Source organism: Ornithorhynchus anatinus, chromosome 13, assembly GCF_004115215.2.
Source record: "Ornithorhynchus anatinus isolate Pmale09 chromosome 13, mOrnAna1.pri.v4, whole genome shotgun sequence".
NCBI lineage: Eukaryota > Metazoa > Chordata > Mammalia > Monotremata > Ornithorhynchidae > Ornithorhynchus > Ornithorhynchus anatinus.
Window position 1 is genome coordinate 33,666,380 of NC_041740.1, and position 19,422 is coordinate 33,685,801.

A 19,422-nucleotide genomic window follows, 5' to 3' on the forward strand; every position below is an offset into this window, starting at 1 on the left:
CCAGCTTTGTGCCAAGAGGAACAGTGGCTGCGAAGGTTTCCGTTCAAGCGGTAAACGGAGATTGGCTATAATTTCCCCAGTGGGAAGGGGCCATTTTCTAGCTGAGTGAATAAGTGTCTGACAGGATGTCTAGGTGCCTACATGGCACCTGTCTCCCTGATCTTTCGGCCCTTGGGTAGAGACAGCGATCTGTCAGTGAATGTGGGATTTTAGAAGGAAAGGGGCACTTCCCTCTATGCTTTAAAGAACCCCACTGCTCTGTCTTTTTCTGAGCCCTGTGTGGTTTTTAACTCCCGTCATCAAAATTAAAATTCAAAGGTCAAGAGAGAGCAGAAATGATGAAAAATAATGAGGTTACGACTTCTTGCATTTAATGGTCTACGATGTTATTAATAAACAGATCACAAACATTTTTTTGCACATGTAACTTTTAAGCTGTCAGTGTCCCTTAAAAAGCTACAACTTCAGGGGCTGAAACTGTGCTACTGCTTACAAAAGCACCACATTTTAAGTCAGTGTATCTAGACAGAAGCAGAGAGAAACTATAGGGTGGGGGTTGGGGGGTAGAAGGGGAGGAGAAGGAGAGAGGGGAAGGCGCCAAAAGAAAATTTCTGAAAAATCAGTCTTAGAACCGCCATATCCTAACTCTCTTTTCCTGCCTCATTTAGGATTTGGAAAAAGTGACAACAGTGACGATTTTGGAAAGCACACACTAATCTCCCCCATCTGTCTCAAAGCAGCTAGTCGTTTAGGAGAAAGCGACCAAACACAGAAGAAAACGGAGGTACAAGCTACCCTTATTCATCCTGGCCCACTAAACATTTTATAATGAGTATTAATTTATTCTTAGCATTAACTTCCTGAGGTTTTTTTTTGCTCTATTGGCAGAGAAAGAGAGGCAATCAATCATTTATTTGCTTCCCCTGCAGACCCACAATTAAACAAAGAACCCCTCAATCCCAAGAGCGGATCTTGTCATTAACCTGAAAACTAGAGTCTAATAACAAGCAGCTACACAATCACAGGGTGCGTGGAAAGCCACAAAACCAGGGAGGGTGGGGGAAGAGAGAAGGAGTCACCCACACAACATGTTATTGTTTTATCCTTCCCAACATCCAAAAATATCATATTTAGGAAAAAAAAGAGCGATCCAGGCCATTAAAAAAAATATAACTAGTGTCTCTTTACAAACAGCAGCTGAACAATTTGCACATTAACACACAATGGGCAGCACATCCACCTTGAAGGATAGATGACAAAATTAAATCAAAGGATAAAAAAAATATAACACTGAACAGGAAAGGAGAAAAGGTTAAAATAAATGGTTAGGCCGATCCGGTTTCTCCCGAAAAATATCCATGAAAAGTCAAAACGAAAACAAAACGGACTTTTTTTTCTTTTTTCTTTAGCGGTGGCTCAATTTAGATCGCAGCACCGCAGAGTTCGCGAGCGAGGACGGTGGTGGGCGGCCTTACCTTCTTTCTGACTGCCGGCCGCGCTCTGCTGCTGCAACAAGCTCTGGCTGTACAGCGTGGGCAGGGCAGCTGCCGCATACTGCTGGATTCCTGAGTAGGCTTGGGTGAGGGCATCCATCGTACCGGCCGTGCCGTTCGTCAGGCCCGTGGCGCCAAGTCCTCCGTTCAGAGCCGCCATACCTGAGAGCATTTGAGCAACTTTACAAAAAACCCAACAATAGAGAAGAGAAATTGCACTTGTTCATTAGTGCTTTCCATAGGAAGTCGGAGCATCATTTGACACAAGGACATGGAAGGCAAGGGCATGCAAGCTGGCACATCACCAAAATGAACTGAAGACACAGACCCACCTGAAGCATCACAGTTACAAAGAACGAGTTACAGTTACACCGAACAACGACGACGACAACAAGAACAAAAATAAAGCCCCATAATTTTGGTTTTAAGTCAACTGGGCACTCAAGTTGGACATCTGGATCTTGTTCACATGCAGTTTGCTCCTGGCAAGAACCCTTTGTTTCGGAGATGCTGCTCTCTCTCCTCATGACTCTACTCGTGTTTAATGGCAGAAGCCACTCTTTATAGTGGAATCATTCACACACAGCTCTTCGCAGCGGGGGACTGAGATGGAAGTGGAAGAATTGGAGATGGATGAGAGAAAGTCTTAAGCCCTGAGGCTATCTAATGGCTGCTCCATGACAGAACATTTGTACTGTGGCTTATTCACTCAATTTCAGTTGTATTTATTGAGGGCTTACTGTGTGCATAGCATTGAACTAAGTGCTAAAGAGACTACCATTCAACAACAGACATCTTCCCACAACAAACTCACAGTCTAGAGGGGGAGACAGACATTAATATACATAAATCACTAAATAAATACAGATATATACATAAGTGCTGGGAGGGAGGATGAATGAAAGGAGCAAGTCAGGGTGACGCAGAAGGGAGCAGGGGAAGAGGAGAGGAGGTCTCAGTCAGGGAAGGCCTCCTGGAGGAGATGTGCCTTCAATAAGGCTTTGAAGTGGGGGAGAGCAATTATCTGTCTGATATAAGGAGGGAGGCCAGTGAATGGTGGTCTTGGTATGGCCCTTCCTTGAGCAATTGGGCAAACAGAGTTGGTCTACGGAGGGAGAGGAGGAGAAAGGAGGAGAGAGTGGGGGAACGAATCACTATTAGAGAAAGGATACTGAAATCCATCTGTGACGTATATGAGCTAGAAAGCTCAAGCTCTAGCTTCCCACACACACACACACACACCCACACACTCTCTCACTCACACAGCATCATTCATTTGCTAAAGTTACAGGGATCCCTGTTACAACATCCTGCTTTCAGTGCTATTTTGCAATACAGTGCTATGGAATTTTCATACCAGTATTTCTTATGGAGCACTCTCATTTTAAGATAATACTTTACTTTTGTAGTCCAGACTCACATGCCTCCTTCCTTTCATGCTTCTCTTCCCTCTCAACCTTTAAAGTTTTCTAACTGACTTGAACTGAGATATGAAAGCCCTTGTCAACAGCTGTGTGTTCTTTTTTTAGTGAATGCTAATGATCTACAGTATGGAAGAACAGGTGTCTTTTTGCTGAATAAGATAAAAAGGATAAAACTGTGAAAATAAAATATTTACAAATGTTCACAAAGACATTTAATTCACAATCTCTTATTATTAATATATATTTACATTTGATATTTGTTTATGGGACTGAATTGATTGGGTTCTGTACCATTGTTTTTAAATGTATTCGTACTGTTTAGATCAATTTTTTGGATCTTGTGAAATGCAAGAAGGCACTTCGTTCAGCAACTCTTTCTTCCACAGAACCAAATGAGTGGTGACAGAGGAATCTATATTCCAGGTAGATATGGTTTCACATCATTCTAATCGTTGGGCAAAAGTATACCAAGACAACCAAGATGTCCTAGGCTGCAGGAAACTGAATCACATCATAGGTTGACTGGGGTGAAATGGGTGTTGGCTAGCACGTTTCTTTTTTACTTTTGCTTCTGATGTTCTCTAACCCCTTAGTGTTTGCTGAGTCTGGCAAGTCTAGGGATTCTGTCTTGAATCCTGCTTTGACACTTAACTTTTATACCAATTCAGGACATGGAAGTGAGGGTATCACTGCCTTCAGACCCCTGGATCAGTAAACCCAATCACTGGAAGGGATTTGGAAAGAAAATGCTTTAAAGACTTGGGCTACTGTTCAGCGATATTAAAGGTGAAGAACTTTGTTGGGGAGAAAAATCTCTACATGGGAATGACTGTCCTGAGTTCAATTAGAAATCTGGAGTAAGGAGAATTGATAATTAAGTTCTGTACCTGCTTTCACTTGCTTTTTCACTACTGTCCTCTTGATAATACTGCTTATCATCCCCAGGAAGTGAGGGAGGGAACAAATTTCCTACTTAGTTCATTCAATCTCTTTGTTATCTTGCTACATGCATCTCTTTCCACAGAGAGAGGATATTCAGGAATCCAAAACCTAAAGAGCTGACCCTTGGCTGAAACCTGGGAAAAATATCACAGGATTTCAGAATGTTTTCTCTCTCTCTCTCTCTTCCTCTCCACCTCCCCCCGAGGGGATGCAGTGGGACAGACGGCCACTGTCCCTCCCCCACACTCCCAGAGCTTGGTCATGTCCCAATCCAGCCTCAGTGGGAATCTCCAAGGTCTGGAGTAGCTCCATGCTACCTCTTCTCCAGTGGACTCTGGGAGTCCCAGTCGCTTCCGGCCTAGCTCCAGGGCCTCTCTACAATGGATCCTGGATCACCTCAGTCATCTTAGGCTATAGTAAACCAAATTCCTAGGATCCCTTTAAAGTAGGTCCAAACTTCTAATCTGGGTACAGAACCACCTAATCCAATGTGCACTGAACCCTGAGATGGAGGCAGAACCAACAGGCCTCTCTGGGCATGGGGAGGTGAGGGGCTAAGTCTCTTTGCCATGCCTGACTGCTGTGTGCGGAGGACCTTAAGCCCTCAGGATAACACCTAAAGCAAAGATACAGACCAGGGAAGAGTTGATGATCATAATAATTGTGGCATTTACTAAGCGCTCACTATCAGCCAGGCGTGGTTCTAAGAGCTGAGGTAGATACAAGAACATAAGTGTCCAAGGTCACACAGCAGGCACGTGATGGAGCAGGCATTAGAACCCAGATCCTTCTGACTCCCAGGCCTGTGATCTATCCACTAGAACACACTGAGTTGAGTGGGTAAGGGAAGTTAAAATAGGATGAAAAGACACTCCAGCAGAGCTTGGTAAGACAAGGAGAAATCTGGCCCGAAACTTATGAATTATTTCCGCTTACCCAATTCCTTGGAGTATTTGGAGCTGAGCTTGTATCATTTCTTTCATGCCCACACTTGGGGTTTGGCCACTGCTAGCTCAAGATAAATGCTCCCAAAAAGATATATCATTTCATCTTCCACTATACAGATGCTAAGTGATGAAATAATTACCCAACACCAGAGCCAAGTATTATGATAACATGTTATCTTGATTAGTCATCAGTCTGCCAGCTATACATTTTTTGGGGTTAGTTCACTACTGTGGCATGGCCTTTCTTGTAGTTTGCAGTCCCGCAAATCACTCCTGAAGAAGATGAAACAGAAAAGGAAATGAAGCAGTGGCAGTAGCCACTGCCCCAGGCTCTTTCCTCCTACACTGTGGAGATGACTCGCCTTGTTAAATGTATTTATGCTTTCAGGAGAATGATCCTAAATCACATTTTCGAACAAGATGCCTTTCCTCTTCTAAGTCTTTTCCTTAGACTATCAGGAAAAATGACCTTCAACACCCCACCCCCACACAACATCAAAGGCTCGAGGAAGGGCTAGGCCTCAGACCAAGGCAGGTGGGGCTGGACCAAAGGTTTTGGTCATCAAACTTAACTGACCTCTTCCACCTCACCTACCTCCCATCCCCGGGGCTGCATCCCGTTACTCGGTGATTTTGATGGCTCTGACAGGAATACTCGTCCCTCTCCTCCATGCATTTACACCCAGTTCTTCTCAACCTCTGGATCATGTTCCAGCAAAACCTCATGTTAAAAATCAATACCAGCACTATAGTGTACTCACCCCTTCCTATGCCTCACTCCGAGAGCCCAAGCAGGCTCATTCTGTCAGAATCACATTCCCTAGTTCCACTCTAGCCAAAACGCCTGTCAAAAATGTGCATTAAGGCAGAAAAGCATACAAATAGTGAGAGCACATAAATACAAATGCATGGAGAAGAGTGCACATCTCTTTATAGTTCTAACATACATATGAAAATAATTTACAAGAGGAGTGATAACGCAGCACAGTATATGAGCAAAAAACCCTTTCCCTGGATCTCTCGTCTATTATGCACATGTACAAATCATTACGGCATATGACTGCTTAGTGCAGTAATTCTTACATGGACATAATTCCATTCAGCATTCTCTCTCTCTCACTGTCTCTCTCTCTCTCTCTCTCTCTCTCTCACACACACACACACACACACACACGTATTTAAATGATAAGAACAGCATCTTTGGAAAAAGGAATCCTATAATTGAAACAGAAACTCATAAGCTGATCCATTTAAATCCACCCAGAGAGTAACATATATTTTCTTGGACGGACATGTTTGACAAGAAAGATTACGATGTATAAATTAAGAACTCATTTATATGGCTTCTTCAACTTCTTTGCTCCCTCAGCTTCCACAGCACTTATGTATAGATCTGTAAATTATGTATTATAATTTATTTACTTATGTTAACATCTGTCTCCCTCTCTAGACTGTAAGCTTGATGTGGACGGAGAATGTGTCTACCAATTCTGTTTTATTATACTTTCCCAAGTGCTTAGTTCAGTGCTATGCACACAGTAAGTGCTTAATCAATCAATTGTATTTATTGAGCATTTACTGTGTGCAGGGCACTGTACTAAGCATTTGGGAGTGGACAATATAACAGAGTTGGTAGATACGTTCCCTGCGCACAATGAGCTCACAGTCTAGAGGACTGTAAATCAGTACCGTTGATTTATGAATCGATTCTGCTTTTTCTCCCTGCAGCTGCCGCCTTATCATTCATTCATTCAATCATATTTATTGAGCACTGTGTGCAGAGCACTGAACTAAGCACTTGGAAAGTACAATTCTGCAATCGACATCACTGATCTTGCTCCTCTTCTCCCTCAAAAGAACAAATGGGGAGGGAACAATGGTAACCCTCACCCTGGCTGGTTTTTCCTAGAGATGGGAACCAAAGACCGAAAAGTGTGGTTTGGGATTAACTACATATTTCATTTACCCTGGTCCCTCCTCACCCCAGGGAATTTAGTTTGCTGACTCAAGAAGAACTAAAGTCAACCTCCATCCCCTGACAGGAAGTGCTTTTTGGCAGGAATGAGGAGGAGCAAGGGTGTGGCTGAATCTGTGGCTTGGCAGGAGCTGAAGCCAGTCAGGTAATTGTTTATTGGGGATATTATTGTGGAGGACAGTTTTACCTATGAGACAGAGAGTCCTCTCCATACCAGGAACTGTGAAACTTGGAACAAACACCCAATGTCACTAGCTCACTGGGAGCGCCGACAGTGACTCCCTGATACAAACTGTCAAATCAGAAGGGCTGGCTTCTCCTTTCATGCGTACCTGACTCAGTGCCCACAAACAATGCGTCGGCTCATGTGATAGAAAATGGTAGCATTTGAAATCGGAAATGGTCTTTCTTATCTTTCCTCAGGCACCAGGAACCCCCTAGATTGCCACGTTTGTAATGGCAGAGACTTTAAGTCGGCACCCTTTCCAGAACCAACACCTGCTCGACACAAGGCCCCATGCACTAGCTGACCACGGTTTCCTGTCCAACCCCAACCCAGTCCCTCGTGACCACAGGAGGAATTCACAACAAAACAACGTGACCGCGCCAAGAGCCAGACGACACTGACAGAAGGACACCATGCAGAGCAATCCAAGTGAGCACATGCTGCTGAGGAAGACATCCTTTCCGGCTGGCCCGTCAGCTTACGACCACCTCGGGGCCTTGGGGAGGCGGGCGCGAGGATCGGCTGAAGCTCACGGAGGGGCTGAAACTAGAGCTGCCTCTCTAGGGCAGCTGGATAAATGGAATGACTGAAGCTTCGGTGCCAGGGCAGGCAGAGGAGACGTGGTGCCCAGTGAGAGAACCTGACCCTCCGGAAGCAAAGTCTCCAAAGGGTGTAACTGCTGGGAGTGACAGGCAAGGCGAGAGATGCCCACCCCATGACTCCTGGCAAAAAAACAATTCAGCTTTGCAAAGGGGTCTTCCCTGACAACCGTTTTGACAGTCCAATCAGCACCTCTCGGATTGAATTTGCCTATCCTAAACTACTCTAGCGGGGCAGCGGGAGAGGGAAAGAGGAAAGCAAAGGATTGACTTTAATTTCCAGGCAAAGTTATGTCTACCTCCTTTACCCACTGATCTATGCTCCAGTGACTCTTTGGCCTACTTCTGCTAGAAGTTAATATCTGAATACCAGAAGTACCCTGGCCTGCTTATTATGTTTGTGTTTGAATTTAGATAGATCTGTATGAACACAACATCAAAACCCACTTTAAATTCTTAACACCTCACTTTTAAGAGTATAATCTTCCCATGGCATAAGGCCACCCATGTTAGGTTGACTTGTTTGCCTGGGTGCTCTGATAATGATAAAAATAATAATAATTATGGTACTTGTTAAGCACTTACTATAATAATAATAATGGTACTCGTCAAGCATTTACTATAATAATAATTATACTTGTTAAGCGCTATGTGTCAAGCACTGTTCTAAGGTGCTGGGGAACATAGCAGTCGATTGGGCTGGACACAGTCCCTGTCCCATGTTGGGCTCACACTCCTAATCCCCATTTTACAGATGAGGAAACTGAGGCACAGAGAAGTTAAGCGATTTACCCACGGTCACACAGCAGACATGTGGTGGAGTTGGGATTAGAACCCAGGTCCTTCTGAATCCCAGGCCTGTCCATGCCGCTTCCTCTCTAAGTCCCCTTCCTTACCAAGACACAATTCTTTTTCCTCCCAATCCCCTGGGACATCTTGGGAAGCACAGATACCCTTTTGGTGCAGGTGTGTCGCCACGTGTATTTACCAGAGATTAGAAAACACGGGGAGCCAGGGAACCAGCTAGCTCGCTCCTGCTGCTCCTCCGTGTCTATTCCGATCCAGCTCTCCCTGGCGATTTTAGGTGATCTGTCATCAAGCGCTTCGTACAGTGCTCCGCACTCAGTAAGCACTCAATAAATACCATCACTGATTAAGGTCGATCATTTTCCTAAGGGGGCTGCTGGAAAAGGCTGTCCACCCGAGCAATAAGTACTCACTGTTTACGGTACCTGCTAGTGCATTAATATTATTCAGTCCAACAGTAGCTCCCGCCAATCCTTGGAGAGTCCCCAGAGAGGTCAATGAATTCATAGCCGCCCCAGCAGTGGAATTGGGAGTTGAAGCAGCCACTGGAAGGGAAAAGGAGAGAAGGGGAAAATATGAAAATAAACTGAACTGAAAAAGAACGTGACAGACATCAAGATCAAGTGGGATCCTTAATTATTCCCAGTCCGGCAGCTACGCTGTAGGTTTCAGAGGCAGAAGAATGAATTTGTGGTGATTCAGCCACTCGAGTTTGGGGCTAAAAATCAGCCCCGTGCCTCACTGCTTGTACTGAGCCTATTAAAATGCTAATTGATGGTCAGTGCAGAAACCTCTTTCCAGGACCAAAAAATTCATTAACTCAATCCTCTGCTATGAGTGACAGACCAGTCAACCAAAGGTCAAATTGGGCCTCTCTCCCCTGGCCTTACAGCACAGTTAGGCTAGGTGATTCCAGTGTCCGGATGGCCCAAATTAACACACAAACTTGCAGTCAAACGAATTAGAAAAACAGGAGAGCTGAAAGCCTTTCAAATCAGCTTTAAAAAAAAGTTACTTGTCACGGGAGCTGGGAAATGTTCGCTCTGGATCATGGGAAGTTGCATGTCCCTGGTAGTCTTTTTGGGAAGCTCATGAGTTTCCCCCCTCTGCCCTTTATTCTCCCTGCTTCCTAAAGGTTCCCATTTATTTGTTGATTTAATCGTATTTATTGAGCATTTACTGTGTCCAGAGCACTGTACTAAGCGCTTGGGAGAGGATAAGATAACAACAGACACCTTCCCTGCCCACAATGAACTTACAGTCTAAAAAGGGAGACAGATATTAAAATAAATAAATTACAAATATATACATAAGTCCTGTGGGGGGGGGGGGGAGGAGTGGTGAATGAAGGGAGCAAGGCAGGGCAGTTCCCTGAGATCAGGCACTATCAGGTACTTACCTTAATCCCTCCAGACAGAGAACAATAGATATACCCCAGGGAGATGGAGGGGAGGATTTTTTTAGCCCCAGTGCTATTTCTAGAACAATGTAAAAATTGGAAGAATGAGGCAATGAAGATTATTCACACTCCTTTGCCACTATGATCAGCTGTCTGCATTGATAAACCCTGGGGGCTCTTTTTACACTGGGATGGGCTTCCCCATTTAGGATGACAAAGCAGCCTGGACCCTGTGGGATCAGCTGACCCACATCAGTGCCAGATGTTCTCTGCAAGACTACTGGTAAATGAAATCAGGGCTGGAACTTTATCATCTTCCTTTCATTCTGGGCTCAGTTCTCTTCTGTGGAGGGAGCATCCTGTTTGCAGTTGAGTGAGGCGGTGGCTGGGAACCGGTTTTAGACCGATGGGGTGGGGGGTGTGAGCAAAGCCTCAGGCCAAGTGGCCAAACTCCGTGTGGATCTTGGGACGAGGAATTTCTCCCATGGTTAGCTGCAAAGGTCAGTGCCAAATGAATGTGGAAGGGCAGAGAGTATGGCTTAAGAAGGGTCCATGTGTCCCAGTGACCTGGAGGGCACAGACAGTCTGACATCCTGATCCCTGAGGTTGGACAGTGGTACAGAATCTGAAACGTTAACCTGCCTGCAGACCTTCCTGCAAGAACTACTTTGGTGCCAGGGGTTAGATTTATGACCAAGAGGTTGGAATCGGAAAAAGATATTTCCACTGGAACAATTCTCTCCCAAAAGACCCCCTCCTCCCCACCCCCATCTTAAGTCAGTCTGCCCCAGGCCCTCACAATGTGTAACATGATGTTGTGGAAGATGAAAGGTTAAGCTGCTGCAGGTTTGCAGGAAGGGTGTGGATGAAGTTCCCCACAGCTCCTCCCTGGCCACTCAGCTTCTGGGTAGGAAGACTTTAAAATAACTGCCAAAAGGAAAAAATCACCTGGGCTTCCTAAATACGTCCAGGACACTGGATCGTGCAGTTGCTGTCCTGCCTAAGATGAAGCAGGCTCCCCTGCCATCTAACTGCACGTCGAAAGTTACAAGCAGGTAGAGTAATTAAGCAATGACACAGTGATATCATTATTAGTAAATCACAACTCATCATCATTTAACAAAACACAGGGCACCTCTACCCTCACGGGCTTAATTATTCGGTGATAACCACACCTCCATTTTAATTTATTCCAGGGAATTTTTTTTTTGAATGTGCATTGGTGTGTGTGTGTCACGGGGCGGGGAGAGACATGCTGGGCTCCTGGATTGGGAGGTGATACCTTTGAGCTCTTTGTAGGCAGAGAATGGGTCTGTTTACTGTTGTACTGTACTCTCCCAAACACTTAGTTCAGTGCTCTGCACACAGTAAGCACTCAATAAATACTGTTGAATGAATGAAAGACCTTATCTCATTTCTCAATGGCTGGAGTTGGCCCAAAGCCCCATTCCCTCTGAAGATCTTTACATCCAATTAGCAAATGCCACTCTCCACCATTCTCACCCCATCTCCTGACAAATTTTACCCTCGGAGGAAATTCAGATTCCTTGCCATCATTAGGATTCACCAGTTTCCAGAAATGAGAAAGAGTTGTTATGCATTCACTAGATGATGGCCCAGTAGGAAAAATAAAGCTTTTTGGGCTTCAGTTTTCAGAGGCAGTGACAGAAAGTGCTTCAGGGTTTGTCTTTAAGTCACTTTTAAGGTCCCACTATGCAGAAAGAGGAGGACATGCCAGGAAGAAGCAGCGGGGAACCAGATGGGATGAAGAATGAGAAACAGACTTCGCTTTCCCATGTCGCTTGGGCTGGCCGTGCTGTCTCCTTGAGCTGGGCAGAATGGTTCGTTGAGGATATTCTCAATCTTGGCTTCTGTGGCTTAGTCACGAGCAGCAGAACTGCCTAAGGGGCAAAGTCAGGTTCCTAACTGCTCTCACCACTTTCAAAGCCCCTCTGAAATCACAGCTTCTCTGGGAGGCTTTCCCTGGTTTATCTCTAACCTTTCCTGTTCATATCCACCCTGCTGCCTGTTCAGTATTTGTGTCCCAAAGCACTTGATTTCTCACAACCACCTGTAGCACTTTTGTATGCATTTTACACACCTTATTATTTAAACAATAACTCATATATCTACTCCCTTTGCCTTCTTCCTCCTACCTAGAATTTATCTTAATGTCTGTCTCCTCCACCCCTGGATTGGAAACTCCTTGAAGGCAGGGATCATGTCCATCAATTTGGCTGTGGTCTCTGAAGCACTATAAGTACAGTACCTTAGAGTTGGTAAAATGTAATCCCTACTCTCATGATTTGCACACAATAAGCATGCAAATACATTTGAATGAATGAATGATTGATCGATCCATTGACCGGTTCTGAATGCTCTCTCCATGACAACAGCTCTCTCCCTCTTCTCCACTGGCAACCATGATGGGTCAAGCCCAAGGAGGGCCCTGTCTGTTGGTAGAAAGGGTGATTAAAAGTAAAAGTGCCTTCAAGATGAGTCCTAAACTCTTCATAGCTACCAAATGGTAGGCCCTAGTTTCTTTCTGAATACTAAGGAATGGCTTCTTGGAAGGAGTAATTTATTCCTGACCGACAAGCACAAGGGTGTTCCTCAAGACAACAAAGACTCCAGGAGTTCCATCTATCTTTGGCAGGAAGGGTATGCTGATGAGGCAATGTAAAGACGACTTGGCGTCGGCTGCGAAAATTCAACCTCAGCCGGTTCAGCTGGAATGCAGAGCCCCCTTCGCCTTCCCCATGGAGGATGATTAAATTGGGAAGACCCTTATCAACCTTTCAGTATATCGCCACTCCTCAGATTTCAGGTTCCTGGCTGGGGTAGGGGATGTCTGGGCTTTAATCACTTTTTCCCCAGCTGCAGAAGGAATCACATACCCATCACCTTGGGTGTTGAGTGCCTGAGACACTCCAAGTGTAGCAAAATGTACCGAAGGAACAGGGCAGGTTGGGAGCAGCTCCGCTGTACAGATGAGACATTCGAGTCTATGGGAGGTTAAGTGACCTGCCTTTAGGGACTCCATTTTCTGATCCCCCCGTCAAAACCGTAGAAGAAGTTATGGAAGAATGGAGATTTCCCTCAAAGGCCGCCCTTTAAGGATCAAGCAGGAGAAGACCTGCAGACAGGTTTCTCACACGAGAGAGGCAACTTATTCCTCAACCTGCACAGACAAGATGCTCCCTGGTGTGCCTCAGTGTGGACTCACTAAATTGCATAAGACCATAAAGAACAGGAATCGCTTATTTAAATAATGCATCAATGACAATTAAATGCAGCAGACAAATCACCCTCTTTTTGTGTGTGTGTGGGGAAACAGAGCCAGTTATCTTACAACACAAAGACAACAAAACATCCGGGCGAACCTCAGCCTCATAATGCACAGCAGGATGCTCTTGCTCAAGGGACCACGGTAATCCTGGCTCTGGGCACAGATGGAATTCACTTGCATAAAGTGGAGTCTGGGAGCAGCACTGAAGTCATGAACCATAAATATCCCTACCCCCTCAGGTGTGCAGCTTTATTAAGCTTTAAATTAGTTCAGCGCTATTAAAGACTCCAGCCTGTTCTAGGTCAGGGGCATCTCATAAACCATGGGCATCTGCCCATCCAGCGGGCAGAAGCAGAGGACGCCCTGGCCAAACAGAGCACTAAAAGGAACGAGCGCGGCAGTGAGGCTCTGACTAGTTAGCTCAGCACATTCCTTTCTTTCTGGCATAAAATACCTTTCTGTGCCCCTTGAGCTTCCCGTGATTCCCAGAGGTGCCCAACGGGTGAGGGGTTGTTTCTCGAAGGATGCAGTGTCTTAGAAACGGGATACATAGTGTGCTAAGGGAATGAGTCTGATTCCAGGCCCGTGCAAACCAGGCTAGGTTGGGACAAGGGAAGGTTAGGAACGATGGAAGAGGGGAGGCTCTTTCCATCCCTGTTTCCTGCAACAGACACCACCCCCAACCCCCACAAAGGTCCAGGAAGGAGGTGGCCAAGACCTGGTGGAGCTGGGGCTGGAGAGTGTACAGGCTCCATCCTCTCTACACTGTAAACTCATTGTGGACTGGTAATGTGTCTTTTTATTGTTGTATTGTATTCTCCCAAGAGCTTAGTACTGGGCTCTGCACACTGTAAGCTCAATAAATATGACTGACTGACTCTAGGACATGCACAAACTGTGTGCCGAGTACTGTAGTAAGCACTTGGAAGAGTACAACATTACAATATAACAGACACGTTCCCTGACCACAACAGCTTACAGTCTGCTTCTGGGACTGCAGACACATTCCCCTTTTCCTGCCGGCCGGGAGTAGGGGGGAGTGGGGAGCCTGGGGCTGGGGAATGGATGAGGGGAGGGTCACTCCCAGGTCAATATAAGAGAATAGGACTCTCCATCACAGCAGAAAGCTCATCATGTTAAACAGCCAGTTATTCTCTTAAAATGAATCATCCAGGATTTTTTTTTCCAGTTTAAACACTGGGATGCCTAAAAAGTCTTAAGAGGTATTTAAGAATGGATTTCTTATAGGAAGCTGTGCAATAGAAGATGTCAAATACACTCCTACCCGCAGCAAACACTCCTTTTTGCTTTGCCATTCATTAAATTCTCCCCCAAGGGCACAGTCAAGTCAGAGGCTTCTTTCTGCTTGCTCTACTTCCTTTAGAAAGATCGGGAAACTGCATGATGGAGACAGAAGAGGTTTTTTTTTTCATGAAGCCTTCCTCGTAAATGTTAATCATCAGTGTAGAAAAATAGGTTGGGAAACAGTTCACAAGGAAGACTTTTTTTAATGCTGAGAGACAGCCTAGAAGTTGTTTACTGACCGACGCTGTTGATGTTTTCACAGGAAATGAGACACAATAGAACCTTTCTGGAGAGGAAATGGAGCTCACAAGATGGCAACCAAAAAGCCAAACCTCTCACACTCCTTCCTAATTGTTTGAGGTAACAGGGGGAAGGGGTGTGGAGAAAATCCCCAAATCTTCATTTTAACCCCTAGCTTCAGCTTCTACTCTACTCAAAACTTTTTCTGGAGATTCTAGCAAGAACCTCCCCTTTTCTGCCTATCCTGAGAGGAGGTACTAGTGAGCAGCAAAATGGCTGATGGCAGACAGCAGGAGGGAGGAAAGAATAACTCTAAGGGGAGTTGCTGCATAAGGTACATACTTGGCACACCCAGAACTAAATCTGCCTGAAAGAAAACATTCCCCTTTGTTTCCTTCACCTTCCCACATGATTTGGGGAGGAAAGGAAATGAAATTTGGGAGGAAAGAGTGAAAATATAATGGCATCTCTAAAACAATAAGCACAAACAGATCTTACAATTTAAAAAAAACCCAGTAATATTGATTTTAATTTATGTTGTAGTGTGCTGCTGATTCTATATACCATATTGAAATAGTTGGACCCAGGCGATTTTCATAGCAGAACACAAAGGAGACAACTTCCTAAAATACGCTGTTCTAATGGGAACCGCCTGTATCGATTCATTCTTTAGAAAACTGACAGGCTTGAATATCCACCGACAAGGTATGGTTACTTTTGGGTCACCCGGAAGCCAAAGTATAGATAGCACAGTGGGGGTGCACTGGTCTATAACAAAGTGTCACTATGACAAGCTTGAACTGCTGATTGGAGAAATCCGTATTGGATTGGACTGAATTTAAAAAAGAAGTGGCTTTTAAGAATTTCTCTTCGAACACCGGATCACTTTACCAACTGAGCAGTCTCAAGCTCTCTAGAGTTGCTTGCATTTCAATGGTGGATTTCTCACTACAAAAGTTTTAACAAATGCAGTCTTGTGGCTATTGCCCTGAATAGGTTCAAAATCCCAGAATCTTTTGCTAGGAGGAAACCGGGATGGGCTTCACAGATCCACTTCCCACACTCTGTTAGAACAAGACTTAGGTCAGTCCAAGGCCAGTTGTCTTAAAAGACTGTAATAATTCCAATGTTGTCACATAAATTAGATTTGGAACCAACTTGCAACTTGCCCTATTTTTTTGTGTGTTAGATACATCTGCCCTTTCATGGAAACTGCAGAGAGAAAAGGAGGCACAAATCAACATTCTTCACTTCTTGCCTGGCATAAATTTAATCACTTGACTAGGTTGGGTGGCTAGATATAAGGCTTATCTCAAGCCATTTAACTCTCACTTTAAAAAAAATACCTAAGACACCAAGTTAGTGGAATAAGTATGACTTTTGTTACATTAACCATAACATTTCCTATAATGCAAGTTTCTCACTGTTACCTGTGGTGACAGTGTAAAATTCTCAGGGATCAATACAGTCTTTTGAGAGGGTTACAAGACAACTTCTATTGAAACTTTCTGTTTTTTGTTCGTCATTCTATTTCTGAGCTAAAACTGCACATATGTGAAATGTCCTATGTATAATTACTTCATGTCCACATTCTGGTCTTCAGTGACTGCCTCGCAGTGATGAAATCTTACCACTTGTATGTCGATTTTTGAATATAAAGGCAACTTTAGCAGTGCCTCTACATAGCTATGTCTTAACTATCATTTTAGCTAAATTCATTCACACCTCCTCTGTGTGAGGAACATGTGAGAGGTTTGAATCGCACTAAAAGCCATCCAATTTTCATTTTGTAAAGTCAAATAACAGAAAAGAACTGAAATTAAACTCTTGACTTGGCAAGCGTGACAAGAGAATTTTATGAAAATTTCCCTTCAGTTATATGTAGGGAAGAGTTCAGACTATGGAAGCAACCTGCACCTATAAAAGCTTTCTAATAGTAATAATTAATAATAATAAGAAGAATTGTGGTATTTGTTAAGCACTTACTATGTGTCAAGCACTGTACTGAGGATTGAGGCATATACAAGACAATCAGGTCTCACATGGGGCTCAGAGTTTAAGTAGGAAGAACAGGTTCTGAATTCCCAATTTGCAGATGAGGGAACTGAACCACAGAGAAGTGACTTGCCCCAGTTCACACAGCAGACAAGTGGCAAAGCTGGGATTAGATCCAGGTTCTCTGACTCCCAGGCCTGTGCTCTCTGTACTAGGTCAGGCTGCTTCTCATATAGACTAGGGGCACCTGGTCAAATCTAAGCATAAGCTACACTGTAAGAACTTTTGTTTGCTTTTTCCTTTTTTTAAATAAGCAACCATAAAGTTTAATATTTATGAGTGAGTTAAATGGGGAAAAAAATAAAGCAATCCTATAAATAACAAATAAACAGGAAATGTTCTTGCCTCTGGTAACAAGTCTACTTTCAACCATAGCTCTTAAAACACTTCCCCAAAATGAACTCACTAATAATCTGCCACGGCGTGAATTAGGGAGGAGACAAGAGTGGTTATCTTTCCTAAAGCAGGAGCTTCACAGACAACTGTTGCTTTTATAAGAAAGGTATAGGACGGTTCCTCATAAAACAGTTTTAAAAATGGGAGAGAAAAACTGACTGAAGAATTAATTAGCTAAATAGGGGAGATTAGAGTAAATAAAGGAAACAATTATCATATCAAAATATAAGACAAGAAAGATGATTAAATGGGGCTTCAAAGACCCATGAGAAACTCATGAAAAGCATAATATGCATTTACCTGGTTTTTATTCTTTCATGATTTAATTTCCAATTTTATTCACCACCATCTGATAATTGCATGAAACAGTTACTCTAACCATGGGCAATTTAAACAATTTTAATTTTTATTTCAAGACCATGAGATAAAGGAGCCTATTTATTGCCTGAGGGGTTTTTTACAAAAATGAAAGCTTAATCTTTCATGTTTTTTTAAGCAAAGGCTGTTTAAAATCATTTATGACAATGCTGTAGGGAGACTTTTCCCGGGTATGCAAAATTGAAATTATAAATTTACAATTATAAAAAATGAATAGTGTGGGAGATTGCACTGTCTCTCTCTTCTGGATGAATCTGTCCGTAGTATAAACGGCAGGACAGAATGGCATTTAGCTGTGGAGTAATGGCCTTTAGCCACGGGATCCTCAGGGGACAAAAAGCTTGCAATATCTCCTGCAAGGAGAGGCCTCTTACAAGTTCCACTGGGTCATATCCCCATAGTTCGTCCAGTTCATTCTTTTCCCAATAAACTGCTGTGTGAACCTCAATAGCTACCTTAGCCCTGAGGATTTCATCGGAGATCTCCTACACTTTGTACAGAGGGGTGGACAATGGACACCCAATCCATTCCCCCTGTGGTTTTCTGTCAGCCTTCCTCCCCTCCCCATGGCCATCAAGCAGGCAATTTACTCTTCCTTAAATGCCACATTTTTGATACAAACTTAAAACAGTGACTGAAATGCCCATTTAAACTGCTTCTGCAGGGAGCGTTCAAGTCCTAGTGGAAACCAGTCTTTTCAGCTATTAGATGGTTTTGCAGAACTATTCATTCAATCGTATTTAGGAGAAGGAAGATAAAAATCACTACTACCTATCACTCCAATTTTCAAAACAGACTGAAGGATGGAAAATCTGGAACCTGATAAGGTTAAAGCAAAGATACTATAACTGATGATTTGGGTTTGGCTGAAAAGAATGAGGAAACACATATTCAAACTCCTCTTCTTTCTCCTTCCCCACCCTCCTCACTTGCACACTTTTCCTTCTTGCTCTTCCCACTTCTGCCCCTAGGTAAAAATCAAACAAACACTGGCCTTCCTGGCCAGCATTCCTTTCCAACAATCCCTCCATCTGTCCACCTTGACAGGTGTGGTCATGCCATCCATTGGGTTTTGTGGCAGAGTTTCTGCGTCTGCTGTGGCTGGCCCTAGTCCCAGACCAGTGGGGCCTCTGGAGCCCTAGCCCTTGGCTTTCCGAGCAGAGCCATCCAGAGCCACCTTTGGCTTCGGGCGGCGAGGAGCAGCATGGCCTAGTGGAAAGAGCATGAATCTGGGAGTCAGAAGGACTCCCACTTTACCACTTCTCTGCTGGGTAATCTTGGGCAAGTCATTTAATTTGTCTGGGACTCAGTTACCTGACCTGTAAAATGGGGATTAAGACTCTGAGCCCCATGTGGGACAGGGATGGTGACCAATCTGATTACCTTGTATCTACTCCAGCGCTTAGAACAGTGCTTGGCACACATTAAGTGTTTAATAAATACCTCAATCATTAATTATTATTATTAACCCCACTGGGGAGCACCCAGAACCATTTCAAAAGCAAAGCGAGGGACTGTAGAGACTCTTCCGCAGACAAATTCTTGTAAATTTGCCCATCTGTAGTTTTGTTTTCACTTACAAAGAAATCAGAGGGAAAAAGTGAATCTAAAAGTTTCCAGGGGAGGCAGCCACCCTGGGGAACTCTTCCCAGGGCCCTGGATGGGGGCTGCCTCCCTTAAATAAGTTTCAGTTGGAGCGGGACTCCTTACCGGGACTTGTGAGGGCTCCCAGCGCACTACTCGTTGTGGAGAGAGGATTTGCATTGGTGGTAGTAGCTGAGGTTTGAGCGGCGGCTGCGGCAGCAGCTAACGTTGCCAGGTTCTGGAGCTGTAAAGCGTTCATGCCTGCACGGGGAACAAAAAGGCAGCCTCAGTAATGGGGTCACGGTTAAGAAACGCTCCCTTATGCACCCGGTTTCACTTGAAAACCTGGGTTGGATGGTGCAT

The 19,422-nt window shown here is 44.3% G+C and overlaps 1 protein-coding gene across 14 annotated transcripts in view; it reads right to left on the reverse strand.

Moving 5' to 3' along the window:
- Positions 1 to 19,422, reverse strand: part of CELF2 (CUGBP Elav-like family member 2) — a 484,640-nt gene that overhangs the window by 11,789 nt on the left and 453,429 nt on the right. For 11 of the 14 annotated variants that reach the window (XM_029078013.2, XM_039913825.1, XM_039913823.1 and 8 more), the window contains 3 exons: positions 19,186 to 19,320; positions 8,839 to 8,958; positions 1,476 to 1,673 (listed from right to left, as the gene is read on the reverse strand). In XM_029078013.2, coding sequence (XP_028933846.1) covers positions 1,476 to 1,673; positions 8,839 to 8,958; positions 19,186 to 19,320 — 453 coding nt within the window. The remainder of the gene's footprint in view (positions 1 to 1,475; positions 1,674 to 8,838; positions 8,959 to 19,185; positions 19,321 to 19,422) is intronic. The other 3 variants (XM_029078005.2, XM_029078008.2, XM_029078011.2) reach the window with 1 other exon arrangement.